This window comes from Choristoneura fumiferana, chromosome Z, assembly GCF_025370935.1.
Source record: "Choristoneura fumiferana chromosome Z, NRCan_CFum_1, whole genome shotgun sequence".
In the NCBI taxonomy this organism is placed as follows: domain Eukaryota; kingdom Metazoa; phylum Arthropoda; class Insecta; order Lepidoptera; family Tortricidae; genus Choristoneura; species Choristoneura fumiferana.
Window position 1 is genome coordinate 17,442,148 of NC_133472.1, and position 22,464 is coordinate 17,464,611.

The 22,464-nt window shown below is 37.0% G+C and overlaps 2 protein-coding genes across 2 annotated transcripts in view; one reads left to right on the forward strand and one right to left on the reverse strand.

Moving 5' to 3' along the window:
- The window catches only part of polo (Serine/threonine-protein kinase polo), a 37,775-nt gene that overhangs the window by 4,023 nt on the left and 11,288 nt on the right, over positions 1 to 22,464 (forward strand). The window contains exons 2-5 of the mRNA XM_074090749.1: positions 15,625 to 15,729; positions 16,306 to 16,530; positions 20,251 to 20,455; positions 20,946 to 21,138. Coding sequence (XP_073946850.1) covers positions 15,631 to 15,729; positions 16,306 to 16,530; positions 20,251 to 20,455; positions 20,946 to 21,138 — 722 coding nt within the window. The 5' untranslated portion in view covers positions 15,625 to 15,630. The remainder of the gene's footprint in view (positions 1 to 15,624; positions 15,730 to 16,305; positions 16,531 to 20,250; positions 20,456 to 20,945; positions 21,139 to 22,464) is intronic.
- LOC141430178 (pancreatic triacylglycerol lipase-like) lies at positions 997 to 12,338 on the reverse strand. The gene is made up of 11 exons (XM_074090764.1): positions 11,882 to 12,338; positions 9,170 to 9,273; positions 8,786 to 8,950; positions 8,398 to 8,535; positions 6,020 to 6,123; positions 5,805 to 5,932; positions 5,547 to 5,687; positions 5,362 to 5,460; positions 4,357 to 4,468; positions 4,123 to 4,262; positions 997 to 2,432 (listed from the first exon to the last, which is right to left on the reverse strand). The coding sequence occupies exons 1-11, from the start codon at positions 11,973 to 11,975 to the stop codon at positions 2,233 to 2,235; spliced, it is 1,425 nt and encodes a 474-aa protein (XP_073946865.1). The 5' UTR covers positions 11,976 to 12,338; the 3' UTR covers positions 997 to 2,232.

Below are 22,464 nucleotides of genomic sequence, written 5' to 3' on the forward strand. Positions count from 1 at the left end.
AGAAATGATCGATAAATTATAAAAATTGTATTGGATGATCGCCGTGTAAAATTGCGGGAAATAGCAGAGATGGTCAACATAAGAGAACGGGTTCTTAATATTTTGCACAACATTGGCAATGAATAAGCTATGTGCTCGATGGGTGCCGCGTCTGTTGACAAATGAGCCGAAAACGACGCAATCTTTCGGCGGAATGTTGGAGATGTACAGGTCTAATCCTAGGGTTTTACGTCGATATATAACGGTTACGAGACGTGGATCCACCACTACACGCCGGAGACCAAAAAACAGTCTAGGCAGTGGACAAATAACCGCACCAAAGAACCAAAACGATTTTGTCAAAGTGATGGCAACATTTTTTGGGATTCCAAAGGAATAATTTAGTAGATTATCTACAGAAAGAAGAACGATAAACGTCAATATTATGCTGACTTACTGCAGAATCTCAGTGACGCACCCTCACCTGCATTTTTACTTCACCAGGTGTTCACACAGCTAAAGTTGCAACCGCAAAATCAGGAATTGTACTTCAAATTGTACCCATCCTAATATTCGCCAACTTATTGCGACTTGTAAATAGCTAGGTGGACTGAAGTCATAGAAGCTGTAATGCTTGAAAACCTATCGGACGCATAGCGTAGGGCTAAGTGCGTGGACTTACTACGCTTTACATATTGTATTATTTCAGTTATGTAGCTTTACATTTTTCACAATTCAATTATTACTTATTACCTTTCTGCTTGCTGAACTGATTTTTAGGGTTGCCAGAACGACGTTTTCTTTTTATTGCTACTGCCAATATTCGCTGGCCCTACTCTAAGTCTAGTACGTATTCTGTGCTAGTACCAAAGACTGTCGGACTGTATACCAAAGAGTAGGGCCAAAGACTGACAAAAAGTTGAAATGAGGACTAGGAAAGGGAAGCTTCCTGATGGAAGATTTCGGTTTCCGCCCCGTTCCGATTTCGGTAGAAGAAAAGATAAATAAAAAATAAAATAAAATAAAATGAAAATCATTTATTTCAGACAATTAAATCCATAATTTGTTAGTAGCAAGGTTGACTTATAATACTATGTTAGTTAATCATAATCAAATTTTAATTTTGAATTATAATTCATTCATTTACAATAATCATTAATAAAATTTAATTCACTTATATAATTATCATTGCTAAATTAATAAATATTTTTGAAGAACTTAGTTTAGTTTTTTTTAATATGGCCTTACAGATGCCCAACAGATGGTCCCAAAGGAAGAACAGCGCCGTTCGCAAGACCGGCAAATTTGTTGATTTGGGACCATTTCGTGACATACGACTTTTTAAATTTTAATTTCTCTGTTATTTCGTACTTGAATTGACACGATTAAATGATTTCTTTCCTTCTTTGTCCATCGGAGGGCCAGTGTCTATAGTGGGTTTTGCTGCTGTACAAAAGGATCTTGGTTAAAGCAGGTTGTTCCACGAAAGCTTTTTAACCGGCACTACGGCCGGCCCAAGCCCTCTTGTTCTGAGAGGAGGCCTGTGCCCAGCAGTGGGACGTATATAGGCTGGGATGATGATGATGACGGCCGGACTTGACATTAATGTTGCCACTAACAGCTGCTGGCTGTAGGTAGAGGTAGGCAATAACTTTAAGCAATCAATAGGTGTGTATTTATTATTCTGGTCATAATTTTATACTAAGCAATACAATACTTAGTTGATAAAAGAGTAACGAGAAAAATCTGTACCTGCAGTCTGTGGTTAAATTAACATAATAAAAAGTACGGAGAATATTAAAAACGTTCACAGAATTGAGTTTTTAAAAGAAAAACCTGCCTGTTTCTCAGTTCCTTCACGGTAATCTTGAAAACTACTAACCGAGCCTGGCACAGCTTAGCTTTCTTTTATCTAAATCGAATGTCAAAGAAAAAAAATGTCATACCACTAATATTATAAATGCGAAAGTTTGTTAATCTGTTTGTTTGTTTGTTACTTCATCACGTTTATACTGCTGATCCGATTTAGATGAAATTCGGTATGCAGATAGTTTGCGTCCCGGGGAAGGACATAGGATAGTTTTTATCCCGGCAAATTGCATAGTTACCGCGGGATATTGAAAACCGAATTCTACGCGGACAGAGTCGCGGGTAACGCCTAGTTAAAAAATAATCTCAAAGATATGCATAAACGTAGGTATTGTAGAGTAAACATTAAGTCCAGGCGAACGAAGTCTCTGGGCGGTCATATGGTCATCCTCTCCACCAGACCAACCAGCTACTCTTGGTGGTGGAATGGATGGTATCGCGCGACGTAGGGTCGGGGTCGGGGTCGGGGTCGGCATAGTCGGGGGCGCGAGTGCTGCGCGGGCGCGGCGGCCGCAGCAGCTGAAATCCCTCGCGCAGGTCCTTCAGGAGATGCTGCGCCGGCCGCTGCCGCTCGGCTTCCGTCGCTGAAAATCATCATCATCATCATCTGCCTATATTATTATGTCCCAGTGCTAAGCGAGTACAAGCCACTTCCACAATGAGAGTGCTTGGGCTGCAGTCTCAGAGCGGATGGGTAGCTTCACATATACGATTGAACCATTTCCGCGTGTGTGCTGGTTTAATTCTTTCACCAAAACCACTTTATGGTAAAATGACAAATTTAATCTCATATATAAGTTCCACAAACTCTCAGATGCGTGCGCACGATTGAACGTTTCTTTAATTGAGATCTCTGAGATACTAGGCTACCATGGGTTATGTGCTTGATTGAACTGTGTTTATTAGATGTAATAGAAATAGTAGATGAAACTCTAATCAGTTTCCATTTTACGTGACAGTTTTTAGTATCTATTCGCTTCGACTTAAAGACTGCAAATTCAGAGATCGATTAATAAAATAAAATCAAGTACGATAAAATTTATAATGGGAACAATATTTTCTGTCACCTATATAAGTTTAGATGTGTCACTATTCGGCAATACCCTAATAAAATTATAATATATATCCCCAAGAAATATGTTAATCATCATATTATTCAAAACTGTCTTTACTTATGAGTCATCAGATTAGTGTAAATCTGTATCTTAAATTATATTTTGGTCATCCAAATCCAATCATCAAAATAGTAGATCTGTTACCTAATTAACTCGTAAATAGATTAGTTCCATAATTCAATGCCTCTATGTACCTATTCTACTAAGGTAGGTCTAGTTAGGTACGACGACGAGCCAAGCGAGGAGGTTAGGTAGAACTGCAACCTTCAGCGCGCGAGCCAAGCGAGCAAAGCGAGCGTGCTGTGGTACCGACTGGCGAAGTGCCAGAACGAACAATTTTTGCTAATAGGTTGGTACTTAGGGCCTGACCAGATGTCCCAGTGAGGCGTCGTGAACGTAAAACGGCGCGACGCCGGATGCGATACGTTGCCGTGTCGTCTTGGTCTTGATGATTTTAAATTTAAGTACTCAAATTTAATTGCCATCCATCATCATCACCATCATCATTACCGTCATCATCATTATCATCATCACCATCAGTCAACATCATCAGTCATCATCACCATCGATCATCACCATCAATAATCATTATCATTATCATCTTCATCGGTCATCATCAATCACCATCATAATCTCAACCATCATAACCATCATTATCTTCATCATCAACATCATCACCACCATCTTCATCATCATCATCACCACCGTCACCATCGTTATCACCATCGTACTAATACGAAGCGAAAGGCCAGAGACAGAGACAACCGCATGACTGCCACGTAATTCGATAATTAATATTACTTATTTTCCAGTATGACTAAAAATTTACTTTTTAGGTATACATAATTTACATTGTTTGGTGTTTCAGTTTTAGTACCAGTTTTACTATTTTAAAAGCCAATATAATTATTTGATGATTGTATTATTTCCAAGTAATTTTTAATTAATATTTAGGTAATCGTTTTAATATTATTTGGTTATTCAATTTAGATCTACTATTAGGTATACTAGATCTACTTTTTTAGGATCAAATACTTATTATTTACAAGGTCACCGAAACCGAAACTGATTTTATTAGGTAATCGATAATCATACCCATTTATAATAACTGCCAAAAGGGGAATTGTTGTGGTTTGCAATAATACCTCTAGATACTTACGACAATAAGGAACCTTTTCAGTAGTAAGAACAAAATATGGTCCTAACGCTCCAGGCATCGCACCCCCGCCGCAGGCTTTAATGCCCATTTCGGAGCACGAACCGATTCGATCACAACTCGCCTTAAGGCTGTCATTAACTCTATAAGAAAAAATGTGTAGTTGTTAAATAAATTAGTGACAACTAATTTATTGACAATTAATTACTTAACTAGTAACAATAGCTTTCCACCCACCCTTCATATGACAAATTCCAACGATAAGCTCGGAAAGAACAATTGTTGTTGATCAAAGACTCGGTGAAAAGAAGGTAGGCCCGGCCGTGACTGCATATCGCTTGCTGCAATTCTGTGTAAGTAACAAAGATAATCTCTTGTTAAAAAATCATTTTAAATAAAAAAAAAAATTACGACGTTTTAGTACTTGCATTCTCACCCAACTTTCATTATGTATACCTGTTATAACCTAATTCCAAGCCATTCCGAAAAATTAGTAGAATAGTACTTGCATTCTCACCCAACTTTCATTATGTATACCTGTTATAACCTAATTCCAAGCCATTCCGAAAAATTTATAGTCGGCCTTAGGACTTCCAAGATTTGACCCATACTTGCCCATACTAACGACTAGTTTATAAGCTTGTAAAAACGAAATTTAATCGTGAGCAGAATTACTTAGACCAAGCTATTTCATGTTTTTTTTGTACTTAATTCACATTTTCATCTCTTCGCTTAAAAATTGGTGGGGACGGGCGAAAACGGGTATAAAATGACCGCAATCATATCGGCTGTAAAATTGGAGCAAGGCGTGGAAGCTGCGGGTAGACGATACATGCCCTGAATGAAACAACGGAACTGTCGACTATCAAAGAGCCATTCACCTAGCCAAGGGTTAAGGGAACGTCGTCTTGCCTATATTAAGTTATTGCCTGCCTTGTCACCGTTACGCCACTTATTGAAAGTAAGAGGGGTTGTTCTGAAATAAGAACGAGATTGAGACTAGATTAGGTATTCGTGTGTTAATGAATTGATGTCTCACTCTAACGACTAGCGATCTTTATGGTAGTGGTTGCGGTAAACACTTGGCTATGAAAGTAATGAGTCATTAATTTAAAATATTATATTAAAGAAAGACTGCCAGTTTTCTGATTTCGCCAGTCACCTAGAAAGTCAATTCAAGAGATCCTTCTTAGGAACATTAGATACCTTTGTATTTCAGTTGTTAATACCGAAAGTACTTACGTGAAGGAAATGGTACGAAACTAGACCATAACGACTTCGTCCCGTTGTCATGACATCCTGGCTGCTGCATGCCGCCATTTGGGTAAAAATCAGCGTGACCTAAAATTGTTCAAATTCACTAAATAATTTAATCATGTAAGAAAACTAATTAATTATGTTTAATTGAAAGTCGAGGGGGTACGCACCTGTGGGCTCCGGTAGACCAAATCCGATTTTTTTCAAAAGTCTCCCATTTGTATGAATAACATCTACAAAATCCGCGTCAGATTTATCCAAACGCTCAGAAATATCAGAAGTTCGGAAACACGGCTGAGCTGGATCCAAACCTGATGAAAATTATTAAAGTCTATTAACAATTACGTTCAAAGTCTAAATCTAATTCTAAATTAAATAAATTATAGTTTAACTCAAGTAAAAATTAAATTATTCCATGTAATACAAACCAGTAATTCGGGAAACTCCTCCAAGATGAAATGAAACAAATGAGCATATATGGGCACCTAAACTATGTCCAATGAAATGGAAATCACTCATTCGTGCACCCGTAAGAGCTATTAGTCTTTTCAAAAACCTGGAAAAATATGAAAAGCTGAGTGCATCGCGTCTGACTAAGAAGTAGTTTTCTCACAAAGTTGAATGTTAAATCGGTTGAACCCACTGCACGACGTCGGAACCGACTCTGCGGGTGTTGGCCACCGCTCGCCAGTACTTCCAAGTATTGCCACCTCCGCTCCAGTCAACAGTGAGGACGTTCACGTCTTCCTAAAACACAAACATGCCTAGGTTGGATAGATTTATTTATACAGTAGTTTAGATTAAAAGTTTAAAACACCTTCTCCATTCCGTCATGGGTTTTTACCTAAGTAATTAATCTATGCACAACATTCTGATAGACAGTTGAGTAATAATTACCTGTCCATTTGAAACAAGTGAACAAGGATAAAATGACCGCAAATACCGCCAACTAAATCTATACCTATATACCTATAAAAAATTATAAGAAAAAATTTAACCGACTACAAAAAAACCATGAAAATAATTTTCTACCGGTCTGAAGTCGGTCGGTGCCTCAGCACGAGCCAGCAGGAGTGAACCTATAGTCATGTACCTCACCTACGCACTATATGTTGGGCTTCAATCACTCCTGCTGGCTCGTGCTGAGGCACCGATCGACTTCAGACTGGTAGAAAAATATTTTCATGGTTTTTTGTAGTCGTTTCAATTTATTGTTATAAAAAAACACGCTTTTTTGTGTAAATAATCTAAGATACAATAGTTTAATATCAACTGCTCGTCACCTTTTACGAAAGATTGCTTTTTCCGATGCAGAGACGTTCATTATTGAGGAGTCCTTGTGCTTCACCACCCGTTTTACCATATGCATTACGAGGAGCATAAATTGCTTAGCAACTGTGTTAAAGTAATTAAAATTCAACCCGTGAAGTACATGTTATTGAGTAGTAACTCCGATGGTCAACTGTGGTCTTCATCATCAGTTCCACTTCACCAAATGATGATTTTCAAGAGCAAATGCACGAGTTACTACTAAATATATCCAATTTACTATAGATGTCCCTACAACCTCATCATTCCTTATTCCTCATCGATTTCCTTAAGATCCAATCATCAGATCCTGATTTGGTGCTTACCTACGGGACCTATATAATTGAAGACATTCCTAAACTAACGCAAAAAAAACAAATCGGTTGATAAATGACGGACTTATGAGGTACCTATCAAACATTTAAAAAAATACAATCGAATTGATAACCTCCTTCTTTTTTGAAGTCGGTTAAAAATAAAAGAAGAACCTGCTGACTGACTGATTTATAGATTAACGCACAGTCCAAACTGGTCCAAACCGCTGGGCCTAGATACTTAAAATTTGAAATATATGTTCCTTAATAGGTGTAGACGCGCACTAAGAAAGAATTTTTCGAAATTCCCACGGGATAGGGAATAAATGGGATTTATATTTTCACTTCAAAACAGCCCTATTTCCGTCCCTATAATTATTAGAAACTTCAAATTAGACATACAAGTAGGTAATACTAACAGCTAAAAACGGTTTTCAGGATTTATTCAAATTCCCACGGGATAGGGAATAAATGGGATTTATATTTTCACTTCAAAGTGGCCCTAACTCCGTCATTATAAATATTAGAAACTTCAAATTTGGCATGCAGGTAGATAATACTAACAGGTAAAAACTGTTTCAAATATTTTCCGAAAATCCCACGGGATGAAACCAATAAAGAGGATTTTATACACCAACTAAATCAGAAAACGCATGAAACGCGATGTAAATCTGATAACAATACAATAATTTAGCAGTGACATCCTGCTCATCCTGGCCAGAATCGTCTCAGTAGAAGGGAACTCCTCATAAGTTGATGGCACACACAAAAGACTTTACATGATTGTTGATGATTGTTGTTGTTTGATCTATTTACCCTGAAACACAGGGAATCCTAGTTCAGTTTATATGTCCTAGTCCTATTGTAAATTACCGTGTACAATGTTATATGAATAAAATATTTGTATTTGTAATGACAATGTGTTTATATGATATATCTACACCGCCTGATGCTGCAGCCAGGGTCGTCTGCTGATGACGGAACTCCTCAAGGGCTGATAGCACCGATACGAAATTTTACATGTCCGTTCAACGAACTGACACAATTACTTTGCTCACCCGCGACCTTTATGATACTTAGCTACTTTTAGGAATGAAATGTGTGTTCATGCAGTCCTCCACCTCCACATTGTAAGACACACAAATTCATCTATCACCACCACCACAATACACTGACGCGTTTTGAACTCAACCAGAGCTCATCTTCAGAGCAACACAACCATTCAGCATGCTACAGCACGGAGGTGGAGGAACTGCATGAACACATATTTCTTGCATAAACGTAACATAAGGTCGCGGGTAAGCAAACTAATTGTTTTGGTTCATTGATATAGACCTATGCAAAGTAACGCCTCATTCAATAAATTATATATGTTCAGTTTTGTTGTATTCAGCTTTACCCATTTAAGGAAAGAAAGTGCCATATCGTGCACCCACGATGCATTGCTGTGACTCATGAAACCGTGCACAATCATTATGGTTCTTCTGTTTGGCTTAAAGTCCACCCACTCCAGACCAAATTGTTGTCCTGGTAAAACCTGAAATTAAACAATCCTTTAGAATTTCCAACAACGAAGACGCACAGAGAACTATCACATGGTACTGAATTTTTTTAGTTACTCGTAGTTATTAGGTACATAAACTTGAGACCCATAAATACAACAAGCGATCCCGACAGACGACCGTGGGTTAAACCGTTTAATTTTTAGTTTATACAAATATCATGTCACACGAGGTTAAAATCGTTGTAAGTAGGGACTAAAATAAATAAATAATTGCTCTAAATACCTGACATCTATATGGTTGTTGCCGGGAGTAAAAGAAGAAATGGGTGTTAACCGCGTCGGAAGAGTCAGGGCGCATGTTGAACAGCCAGGACAGCTGCTTCGTGAGCGAGCCGAGGCCGAAGCAGTCGACGCTGTCAGGCACTGTGTGACTGGTCGCGAACTCATCCTGTAAAAAAATAATGAAAATATTGTTAACGCTACTAGGTATATGGTAGAAGTACCGTTTTTGGCCAGTGGACATTTGATAAGTAATATAATTAAACAATAAATGGCCATATACGGTACAGTGACCACAAACGGCACGGCTTCTGCCCCTACGTATATTACGAATATTTACATAGCGAAGACACGCTGATGATAAGTAGTATGTATACTTAAATCTTACTTCGGCTGATATGTAGACTGAATGAGGCTTCACAGTAGTAGCCAAACTTTCGTTATAGGCTCTTACGAAGGCACGCAGGTCGTCAGGGCTTATGTGGTTTTCCACTGTGGATATGACAAAAATATAAGTAATTAACTTCAATTTACGTTTACTCCAAATAGTTAAACAGTACACAATGTGTTATTTTTAATTTCCCTGAATGTTAAGGAAACATTTAACAGGTTAAATGAAGTTAGCTACTTTTTTTTTTAAATTGTGTCCTCAAACTCGTACTGTTTGAAAGATAATCAAGCATAAAAAGCATAAAAAGTCATTTTATGTCGCCCAGATACAATATACCTAAACACGAACTTTACGAGCTTGAGAAGTGAAAAAGGTGTTTATAGTATAGAATAGAACCTTTAAATAGTTTTTCCCTTCCCTTTTTGCCTCTGCAGCAGTATGTCAAGTAAAATACGTACAGGTACGTACCTAGTAATATAAATTGTTGGTACAGAGTTTTTTCTTAATGCTTACTTACATTTTACTGATGGCCAACACATCCAATTGCGTCACCAAGATACGCAATGTTTATTCCGTCGCCAAGACTACCACCATATTCTTGACCTCGGCCAAGCAGTAAACTAGGCCACCTTCAGGCACGACAGTCATTCCGTATTGCCATCGGAAAAAGATGAACAGTCTTTCGCGGGCGTCGAGATGCGCGATTCGCATAGGCCTATGTATAATGTATTGCCCTTTTTCCAATGGGTCTACCAGCCTACCATAAATAATTTTTAATGTACCTAAATGAACTGTATTGTTGTTGATAAGTGGGCAAAGTCTGAATGCATTGAAATATCAAACGGTGCAATGTCCTGACGTTTATTAGGTATTTCAAGCAGGTAAAAAGTTTTTTTCTCGTTTTTTACAGTAGGTACTGACAAAATTAGCAAAATCAAGGCAAAATTACCCCCCAGTAAACAGATTAAACTTTGCGTTAGTTACACCATAACCAGTGCCAAGGTCAAGCCGTCATCAAATCCCAATGATTTGTTTGATGGTTGATTTGACATTGGATATAGAAGATGAAACCTCAGATTCCCGATTTTTTTTTTTATTTTTAGTGATTTGTTAGCATTTACTTCGAATACCTTCATTATTTTAAAATATATTCGTGTGTTTTGTTTTGCTTCGACACCTCCCTGTTTATATGTAGGTAATATCATTGTTCGACACCAAATCGGTCAGTACCAAATTATAAATAGTATGCAACCTAGCTATAACATTTAATCGGCGTATGGGACTGCGATGAATGGAATAACCTATATCCGTGTAAGATCTCGGAATTGCTAGATACTTAACAAGGTACTCTGGAAGAACTACTTTCATCCCTCAAACGGAAATTTCTTTCGAGAAATCTGGTGTAAATGAAGTTAACTGCTGTTCGGTAGTTAGTACATAGGGCAGACTAAACGCACGATAGCATGCAGAATTAATGAGCAATTACTGCAGTCATATCATAAATAATGACGCTTGTAAATGGGCATGGGCAAAATCTTATGGAGTCGGAAACCAATCACTAGATCAGCCCAAAGCTTGTCCCGACGAAAAGCCACTAATTACTTACCAAGACTGCACGACTGGTAAGAGAAGAGATTGAAATTCAGAAGTAGTATAACTACGAGTAGTATCTAAGTACAAAAATGTCAAGCGTCAGGATGGATTGAATGAGATTTTAATTATATACCTAAACATCGTCCCGAGTACGTTTCGGGTGCTCGGAGTGATACGGTGAGTGTTGTGTGTTTAGATCGAGTAATAAGTGAGAACGTGTCCAATGGTAGTGAGAATGCACACAGATGACGCGCAAACATGAGGGTAGGCGGAGTACAGTCTATATACACAACATTAACATCCACCTGCAAATTCTTCAGTCTGCCGTGATGCATGCGACTGCGTCTAAACATCGGGAGTTAATTAATGGTAACGCGGTTTAGGTACATCCTCACAAAATATATCTTTCGCAGAATTTCGTTTGTAAAGCGGGCACTTCGCGTATTTTTTTAAATCAGAGTAATACTTTCACATAGGTGTGTACAGAATAAAAAAAAACAAATTAATAATATCTAAGTACTTGTTTATCGTAGTTATACCTAGGGAATATCTTATGCGAGAATATAACTTAGATAAATTAGCATTAACTAAATATACCGATAAAGAATACCGATATTAAAGAATCCAGATTATTAGAATCACTAAAATTTAGAATGCTATTTAAAATTGGGCTAAACAAGTTACTGATTGATTGCTATGCAAAATAAATGTGAATGATTAAGAAATGGTTATTCAACTAATAATGGTTCTATAATACATTTGATGTGAAGTGAGCTTAAAATTATGCCTTTATGCCAGACAAAGAACATTTTTTTTAGGTTAGGTTTTGTTACATCTGTGTTTATAGATGCAGCTGGATATAACAATACCTACCAAATCAGAGCATAATAATATGAAGTAAATGCTTAAGGTACACACGCAACGCTTTTTACGCACGACGGTTGCAGAGTGAAGAATGGTACACTGTACAATGAAGCATTGTAGATACATAGAACACTGACAAATAAATATTCGTTCCTATTGTTTCATGGTACTTAGCTACCTATTATTAAATTATTAAAATATGGCAATTTTTTGCATTCCTTATAAAACAAAAATAATTTATCTATTGCTTACATTCGTCGGTAGTCACCCAGGTTCTTTGTGATCGGACTTCGCAATAAAATAACACTGCACCCGATAAAAATACCCACAGAAACCTTGATGACATTCTAAGTAAATAAACAGTTAACTTTAAAACAATAACCTCACTACACGGTTTCGAATCAATAAATGCGTAATGAATACAAAGAGATCGTCATTATAAATGCAAATAAATGATTCACTCGTGAACACGAACGATCTGAGTTCGGTAAATTCTCGGTAAAAAAAAAATGCTAATACTGGCCGAGGCGGAACGAATCCGCAGGAAGACGCCCTCGGCCGTCCTGCCAGATAAACCCTTTATCGCTTCTGCATGTTTGTCACCAGCCATGGATAAATTATAATAAATTAACTTTAACTTTTTAACTAATCACTAGTTTGGCTAATTTGCACGGATCAGTTACTACTTAAATAACTTCAAATTACGTAGGTACATACCTACAGGTAGTACTAACACAGGGGTAAGTATAATAACACCTTGTTAACTATTCAATTTTTAACTCTTAAGTAAAAACGGCTCTTATTCTTAATGAGCTAAATAGCAAGTGGCAAGATAGGGTTGAGCAGTATTTGAATCAATTAGGTGCCTAAAAATTATAATACGTAATCGAAATACAAATACTTAATAGTCTATTATTTAAAAGCAGAAAAAGATAATTTCAAAACGTTGATATATCTTTACAAGCTTTTATTTAATTAGCGTGTATGTACCTACCTATTACTAGCTGTGCCATGCCCGCGACTACGCTGCGTGGACTTAGATTTATCTCAGCCAGTTGTTGTTTTGACTGCCTAGCTGTTTACAAAAGATACCTGCCATTAAAATTTAATTAACAGCACTCATAGTTTCTGAATAAAATACCTTTGACATACGGACAGACAGACAAACATACAGACGGGCAGAACCAAATGGTGTAAAAAGGTCAAATAGTATGGACAGACACAGACTAGGTATTTAGTAGGTAAGTAACCAAAACATTCTACCTATAGTTAACCAAAGTTTCAGCTAAACCAGCAACTAACAGCGAGTTTTCTTTTTCACAGAGGTGAATTATCGCTAGATGGCGTTAGTATCGTGACGTCCATTTGACGTATCTTTTTAGGGTTCAAAAATCAAAAAAAAAAAATATTCAGTAAATAGGCCGCAATAGGCACTTTTACACGTCATTTTCTTAACTACCAGCGCTTACCAGCGCTCCGTAGTCAACTAGGTCCGTTTGTCTGACTGTCCGTCCGCAGCTAAGCTCAGAGACCGTTAGTAATAGAAAGCTGTTATATGGCATGAATATACATATCAGTCACGCCGACAAAGTGGTAAAATAAAATAAAAAACGGCCAAGAGCGTGTCGGACACGCCCAAAATAGGGTTCTGTAGCCATTACGAAAAAATAAAGTAATATTTTTCTAAGGATTTCGTATTTTATACGGAATCTTCCAAGTTTAGGTATATTTTATACCTTACGCTGCTATTTACTCTTAAACTACTAATAATTCTCAAGCAAACTTAGCCGTTATAGTTTTCCTTGAAAGATTGATATATTTACTGCCATCATGAATTTTTTTTTTCAAACTTCGGACGCCCGATTTTTATAAAAATTTGCACTTTAAAGTTGAATATTTCGCAAATAACTGAATCGAAAAATCGTCTTAGTAAACCCCTAATAGTTTTAAAAGACCTATCTAACGATATCCCACACTATAAGGTTGGATGAGAAAAAGAAAATCACCCCCACTTTACGTCTATGGGAGGTAACGTAATTTTTTTTTAATTTTTGATTGTACTATTTTGTCGGCTTAGTTTATATACATATCCGTGCCAAATTACAGTTTTCTAGCATTGATAGTCTCTGAGGAAAGCCGCAGACGGACAGACAGACACAGACAGACAGCCAGACATGGCGAAACTATAAGGGTTCCGTTTTTGCCATTTTGGCTCCGGAACCCTAAAAACCGGCCAAGAGCCTGTCGGACACGCCCAAGATAGGGTTCCGTAGCCATTACGAAAAAATCAAGTAATATTTTTCTAATGCCTTGATCGCACGTATCAAGCATACCGGCGAGGCAGTAAAATGTTTCTCGGCCGAGGCCCGAGACAGAGATGTAAGACAGTAACTGTTCACACATGTTTTGAAATTAGGACAATGAGGGCTATCGTTTTTGTCTTTCTAGATGCCGCCACTGTTGCGTGAGGTTAATAAGTGTGGCTTTCAAAGTCTGTTATTACGGGCGTCAAAACAAAGTTTACATTAAAATAATATTTAATACACCTTAAAAGCGTACCATAAAATATCGAGCAACCACAGTGTTGCGTAGTCCAGTTTGTTCGGAAAAAAGGGAGGACAAAAGTTTTCGAAAGACAAAACTGTCTCAAACAAAACACAGACATTCATTGCCCCGTAACGCATAATTGCCATAATTAATTTCAGGTAATGCAAAATATTCACAAAATAATTCTAATTATAAATAATTTGTTTTTAAATAAACCCGCGTAGCTCACCCAAAAACTATGAGATTTGACATTTCAGAGACCTCACGCTACACTAGCGCCTCTAGCGGCGAATTCATACGCGATCGCGTTAGCCCCTCATTCTGCAGGGCTACTACGAAACTCTAAACTCGAAGTTCGTGTCGTGTGGTCTCTCTGACACTTATACTATTTAATACGAGAGCGAGAGGGAGCGCACGACACGAACTTCGAGTTTCAAGTTTCGTAGTAGCCGTGCTGATGGACATTAGCAAACGTAGTTTTACTTTATTTTATTTATATATCACCTTATTGACTAACTCAAATAACAGATGGCACTACTGCGTGCGATTACTCATGAAAATGACAATAATAGTTACCTGCTTACTGTAGAGAGGGCGCTTTATTTCCCGTAAATTACTCTATGGTAAATGCTGATTTAGGATTTTGTATTTATAATTATTTTCGAAACTAGGTATAAAAAAAACCGCGTGCTCGGTCATGATATTAAGTATTCATATATATCAGCAATAACTTATATTAAATACTGATCAAGAAAAACATGACACTAAAAGCAGGGCCCTGTATATAGTGCTTAAAGTTGGCACACCACTGAACATAACATTTGGAGTAAGATACTCTGCAGCAGTAACTGAAGGAATTTCTTTGAATGGGGATTATTTAATGGGCAAATAGACTACCCCTCGTTAACGAAACAAATCTTACCTTACGGCTCGAATTTAGAGCTTTGCGCTATACTGAAATTCAGGGAGGTCAAGGCGCATTATATTGTAAAGCAGGCTAAAGGTCGATTAAGTACTGGCCCTATACCTATACTACGAAGTGCAAAATTCGACCTTCGGATCTTGCCGTCCCGCTGACGCTGATATTATTTAATACGGGAGTGAGAGGGACACCGTATGATACGATTTTTGTACAATAATAAATAAGCATAGACTAACAATAACAACTAAACTAAATTTAAATTCTATGAAATAGTCTATGGTCTACTAATCTATTGCCGTCAACCAACCAACCCTCAACAAAGATGGTGGAATATTGGCGCGCTGTGATTGGTCGAACCACAAAGCCGTTCAAATTTAAATTTTCATTGCAACAGTCATCATATGCTCAACAGTCGGTCGAGTTTAAACGGACAAACGTTGAATGGTTCTTTGTGGATTTCAAGTTATTTATTGTCCATTTATCAAGTTTCTGTTTCATATTAATTATTGGTGTATAATTACTACAGTTAAAAATGACATCGACACGAGAAGACGATAAGAAAACTATTCCTGACGTTATTGTCGATAAGACAAGGAATTGCAGTTACCAGCGTTTACGTTTCTTTGGAAAGGTGAGTAAAATCTTTTTAGACTTCCAAACGCCCTTTTATTTCATCTTTTAAACTTCGGAAGAGTTATAATCTGAAGTTTCATTTATAATTTAAAATGCATTAGTTGAACGGGTAAAGGGAATTATCACCCATAATAAAGTAAGTGGGTAAGTTCTCAATTCACACTGGGTCTGAGTGGAAGCTACGGCCCAATCCCTCTCATTCTGAGAAGAGGCCTGTGTCCTGCATCGAGAATAGACCGAAATGATGATACAGTTATGCTTGATCAAGCTTCATTACCTACCACCTGTCTATTTGATGAAATATTATGCCCCTAATATGTTACATTTCAATACCATACAATGTACTAAATTACCATGGCTTACTAATGCTTATCTACTTTGAGAAATCACTTGTTATAGTGACATTTATTCCATTCTTATTTAATGATCACTTAATAATTTTAATGCCTTCTTTCACTACAGTTAACTGTTATGGGGTAGGACTAAATTATAAACGCCATTAACTAAATTTTTGTATTTGGCTCTAAGATCAAAGACCACTCAAGATTAAATGAAAGCATTTATTATGTTGTAGGGAGGTTTTGCAAAATGCTACGAGATACAGCACACTGCTACCAAAGAGGTGTTTGCTGGCAAAATAGTGCCAAAATCCATGATGACAAAGGCCAGCCACAGGGAGAAGATGGCCCAGGAGATATCCATCCACCGCTCTCTTTGCCACAAACATGTTGTGGGTTTCCACAGTTTTTTCGAAGACTCCGCTAATATATACATTGTCCTCGAATTGTGCAAAAGACGGGTGAGTATCTTATGTTTTATAACTAATTATTCTTTAAATTGTCTAACATACATGCAATGACTCCACCTGGTTGAGTTTTACTTGTGTAATTTATTTTTTTTGTGTGTCAGTTGTGCAGTCTGGTCTTGGCAATCTCTTAGTGTAATTAATTTAAGTAATTTCAAATAATGGGTGCACTTCTTAGTCTGCTGCTGTCTGCATTGGGCAGGGTTATGTTGTGCACTGAAAGTCAGACAGACTGGGGCCTACAAATCAGTATAAGGAGGGAATATGAGGGTTCCCTGTACTTCACTACATGGTTTCTGTCGAGAGCAGTTATCTCACTAATACCATTGTGTTGTGATGGTGAAATCTACCTTAAGGAATTGTCAGCTGAGTTGAGAGAATGAGTTGTCACATTTTCCCTTAACACCTCATTAACAGATGATACTGATTTTTTCAATTCAATTCTTCACAATGTCTCCATCAATACTTTTGATGTTTCTACCAATGTTGCAAAAGACACTATTGGTTAGTTATTATTTGGTAGCTGCAGTGTGTAGTACACAGATGAGAACCTAAGGATACTGATGTTGATTGAAATATTTAAGATCCAAAAAAGTAATGATTTAGTTTCACTTAATAGAAGTCAAGATTTCTAGTCACTTAAATATGCAGAAGCTCAAAGTCAAAAAGTTAATTAATACTTACACATTATTATACTATTATTATCACTGTTAGAGTCCAAACTACTAACTAGGGTAGTTATTAGTACTAAGGGTTTCAGTATTTTAATAAAATATTCATATTGATGCAATCAACACAACCAGTAATCAAATTTTAATCAAATACATCACAGATATTTATTTTGAAAAAGCTTAGAGCTTCACTTACATAAATCTACTTATTCAGCATTTTATTTTAAAAAATTAAAGATAAAATCCATTGTGAAATTAATTCACCAAATTAAAAAAAAGCAAATAAGTAACAGGTACACATTTACTATAATAATAATAATCTCATTTATTTACACCCAAAATGCAGAAGCTTTTAATGGGTATAAGTAAACATTGGTATCAAGTTTCATGGCAATGTATGGTGGGCAGAGAAACAAATACACTTCGAATTTTTAACCTTTTTTTATAAATAAAAAGGACTAAAAATGATATTAAACATATACACTTAAATTGATAGTCTACACCACAGTGACCATGATTCAAGACTATCTTTTTGTATTTCTTTAATTTTGATTATAAGGTAGAATAGCAAATAGTTCTCTGTTAACAAAATTAAACATATCATTACTGCATTTAAAATTAAGCCTCGAATATTCAATCTTAGATCACAATGAACATATTTGTCCTTATTATTCTAATATCATCATCATCCCAGCCTATATATGTCCCACTCTAATATAACCTATTAACCTATTATTATTCTAATATACCTTTCATTAATATGCCAGGCTGCCCAAAGTGATTATTTTATTTTAAAATTGACCATAAAGGCGCATTACTTTCTTATATTGTACACTTATTTGTATGGTGGGCTTGATAAAAAAAACCTCAAATCATCAAAGTCATCCTGCATAGCAATATGCATATTATTATGAAGCTTAGCGAATGACATTGTTTGTTTTTTGCCAGAAACCTCCCTTTGAGCCCATTTTGTATGTCAACTGGTGTGCACAAGCATGCAATTATACTGATGACTGCATTTTTTAATTATTTATTACTTCCTCCTTGAAACAAAAAGTTTGTACATATTTGTTATTGTAGCTGATAACATTGTAGACAATGGGCAGGGAGGAGGCATGTGTACAAGATTGATGAATGTTGCTGATGAAGAAAGGATGAAAAATTTCTGGACACTTGTACATACATAATTTAACCTTAAACCCTTAAATAACTAAATATATTAAAAGGGTTTAGGATTTAACTACATGTAGTTTACTTGATCTAATTTTGTTGACATAAGCTAAGGCGAAGTTGTTATTTCACTGTCTTATGTTTTCACAGTAAACTCACCAGCAATGTATTTTACATTTAACTGCCTGATACTTGAAAACGGTTTCATAGGGAATATTACTGCAATTTTTTGCCCTCATGGTGCGAGCACTAGCAAAAACTGTGAACTGTTTTTTTTTATATCTTAAATGTCCATCATCATCATTTATTGTTACTATCTTTGTAAATATCCTAATTTCGATTGGTCTTAATATCAGTCATGGCGACAAAATATAAAGAGAACTGAAGTTATTATATCATGGTGGTTAGCGCTAGTGTCTCCCCCTGCACATAGGTTTGCCTAATATTCCCTATACAAAATTAAATATAGTTTCTAGAAAGATGAATTACAAAGATTCCTGATTGACATTTGCAAAAAGTCCCTAGTTTCGCTCCGAGAGTCCCACTTTTTAAATCACACTTTCAAAAGTGGTAAAAAACCTGCATTTTGCGTACATATAGTTTTTAGTATTTTGCACTAAAATATTAAAAAATATATAAAAATCTTGAATAAGATGGTCAAAGTTATAGCTCCATAAGTGTGCAGACAAATTTTTGCAATTAGAATTATTTATTTTTCCTTAGTAGTAAAGTCTTTATCCGTTTCGTAACAGTCAAAAACATTCCAAGTTATGACATTGCTTTCTAAATTATAAAGTCTAGTATTTATTTTAGGTGTTTTTTTTTAGCCTATGGATATTTTTAAATTCATCAGAAATCGAATAAGTTGAGAACTTATACTTTATTGCTAAAAGATTACTAAAAATCAGTAACATAGGTGTATCTTAAGGTGCTCCTAGACGGGCCATATTTTCACTGCAATACGGTATTTGACAACTCCTGATTATGCCATATCTTAATATTATTATGAAAATATAGATATACAGATAGTGTTTAGCGAAGAGAAAATTTAAATCGGTTGAAAATTGGATTTAAAGTGATTTTTTGAAAAATCTATATATGTGTCTCTTTCTCAAACGCTTTTCTCTATGCAGCAAGTATGGCGGTACTGGCGTGTGACGTCACATGCCAGTATGTCTTTCTCTGTCTAATCTTGAATTTCAAACCTTTATAACTTTGTTATTTGTAAAGTTAGCTTAAAAATTGTTTTTCTATTCGATAACAGGCATTGTGTAGTTTTAATTTATAAAACATATACAAAATAGTCAAATACCGTATTTGTGGCCGGCAACTATTGGTGTCCCTCTCTTACTCACATGTTAGACAGGGACACCAATAGTTGCCGGCCACATATTGCAGTGAAAATATGGCCCGTCTAGGAGCCCCTTTAGAGGAATAAAAATATAGGTACTAAAGCTAGTAACACACTGACACCGGTGGCGGAGCGGTGCGGCGCGGCGCGGAGACGGTGCCGGTTGTAATATTCGAGCTACGGTGAAAGCGGGCACACCGAATACCGCGCCACGTTGATTTCCCGTGCGCTGTTTGTGTGCCCTCTTTCATGTTAGCTCGAATATTACAACCGATACGGAAATGATTACCACCGCCCATGAGTATCAACTACTTAAGGAGTCATTGGTCCGTTACCGGCTTTTTAAGAAAGTGTGAACCCTTTTCTTGAAAAACCCAATGTCATAGTTATCTGGAAACACTACTGATGGAAGTTGAAAGCTCTGGTGCCCAGGTACTAATATTGAAGGGGCGTTTTAAAGTACTTTTAATACTTGTAATTAAGAAACAGTGGGGCAGAGGTACTGAGCTGTCAGTGTTGCAGTCCCTCATGGAGCTGCACAAGCGGCGGAACGCGATCACAGAGCCGGAGACGCGCTACTTCATGCACCAGATCCTGGAGGGCGTGCAGTACCTGCATAGCCGCCGCATCATCCACCGCGACCTCAAGCTCGGGAACCTCTTCCTTGACGACGAGCTCCACGTCAAAATCGGAGACTTCGGCCTCGCGTCCAGGATCGAATATGAAGGTTACTTCTACTTTCTTTATAGATCCTACAGGCCTATCGGCCAAAGCCCTTGACGCTTTATGACTTTTGTTGTGGTTAGATTTATTAAAAACTAGCTTTTACCCGCGACTTCACTCATGTGAACCATTCAGGGATTTATTAAATTCCTAGAAATTACATTGTGGTCATCATTAATGTTGCATGAAAAAAAATTATCGTGTCTCTTGACTTGTTAGGTCTTCGTAATTTACACGCGTACATCCCGATCCGGGATGGGCTATCCCGTTGGAATGTCGAATAAAAAGGAGACTATTTCCAGAGATGAGCTATCTACTGACTCAATTTCATTTAAATACATTAACATGTTTTAGAGTGAAAGACTAAACATAGCCTTTCGTATTTATTTTAATATGATATTAAGGTACACTACGAAAACGATAAATAGTTAATAAATCTTCTCAATTAAGTCAAGCAAAATAGCTGTTAAAAAGAGGAAACTACTTAATTTCAGGAGAGAGAAAGCAGACTGTTTGTGGCACGCCCAACTACATTGCTCCAGAAATACTAACTAGGAAAGGCCACTCTTTGGAAGTAGATATTTGGAGCCTGGGATGTATCATGTACACTCTATTGGTTGGAACACCACCATTTGAGACATCTTCTCTCAAGGATACCTATAAGAGAATAAAGGAGTGTGAATACAGGTATAATATCTGTTCTTATTAACATTTTAGGTTTATATTCGCCTTGCATACAGCCTCAATGAATAAATGGACAGATTGTAGATGGGTAATGCTACGAGCATTTCAACTGCAAATTCCAACATTAATGAGAACATTTTCGAGCAAGTTGGAGAAAAAATATTAAATTAATAAGATTAAGGAAAAGGAGGATAGATGCCATAAATAGATTTGGAATGCATAGACTTGTCAATATAACAGCAGTTAAAACATTTTGTGACGAACAGATCAGTAGTAGGATATTATTCAAAACCTTACATATATGGCATTACATAAATGACCTCGACTATAGTTATATCCGATTTATCATTCTAATAAGTGATGTTATTAAAGTGACAGTTTTATATAGAAGGCTTCAATTTGAAGCACCTGTGATCTAAACATGAATATACACACAAACATTCAATTCGATCTTCCTTTGCAGTATGTACAAAATCAAATACATTTGTTTTAAACATGATTCGCTTTTATGAATCCTTCATTGGTAAACAATTTGAAACTATGATTAATTGTGACAATCCGCACATAAGGCAGCCTGTCATAAGGACCCTTTTGCTACGGATTCTCACAATTTTGTAGTAGGTAGCGCGTTTAAATTGGTTTTGCCTTAAAAAGGGCTTGCATTGTTAACGTGTGTGCAAGTGTTTGGTTTTATAGCCATCTGATGAACAGCGATCACCGACGCCCATAGCATATTTTGAGCATACAATGTCTCATTCATCTTAACTACCTAAATCTTCTTATCATAGTTATCATAAATTTCAAATCTTGGAACTCGAACTTCACCCACCTCTCAGTGATCGATATGTCTTGAAACTTGGTACAGTACAGTCAACAAAAAGCACAATCGGAAAAATTTTTTTTAAGCTTGTTTACTACGCCATTATACCTGCAAATTTCCGATTCCCTGATATACCTATTTGCAAGTGATATGAAGGCAGTGTTGTGTTGTCCACATTAGCGAGAGCATGTACCGCGCCGTGTTGGCGGCGTGCGCGGGCGGGTGGGGCGCGTGGCGCGGCTGCGCGGCGCGCGGCGCGGGCGCGCTCGTCGTCGACAATACGCTCAGGCGCCGCCTCAGGTGGTTCTCACTCGCGCCCCCAAGCGTCGGCTGGGAGGGCGAGCTTCGATGAGCTTAATGTTTCTGTTCCCGTGTCGATCCGTGTCTCGTCCAACTGCCGTCAACCGTCATACTTTGCTTAGTCGCTGCTGTTCAATGTCTATTCAGGCTTCTGCATATTCACCATTCGATCTACTATTATTTTATATGTATATGTTGTGGACAAAGTG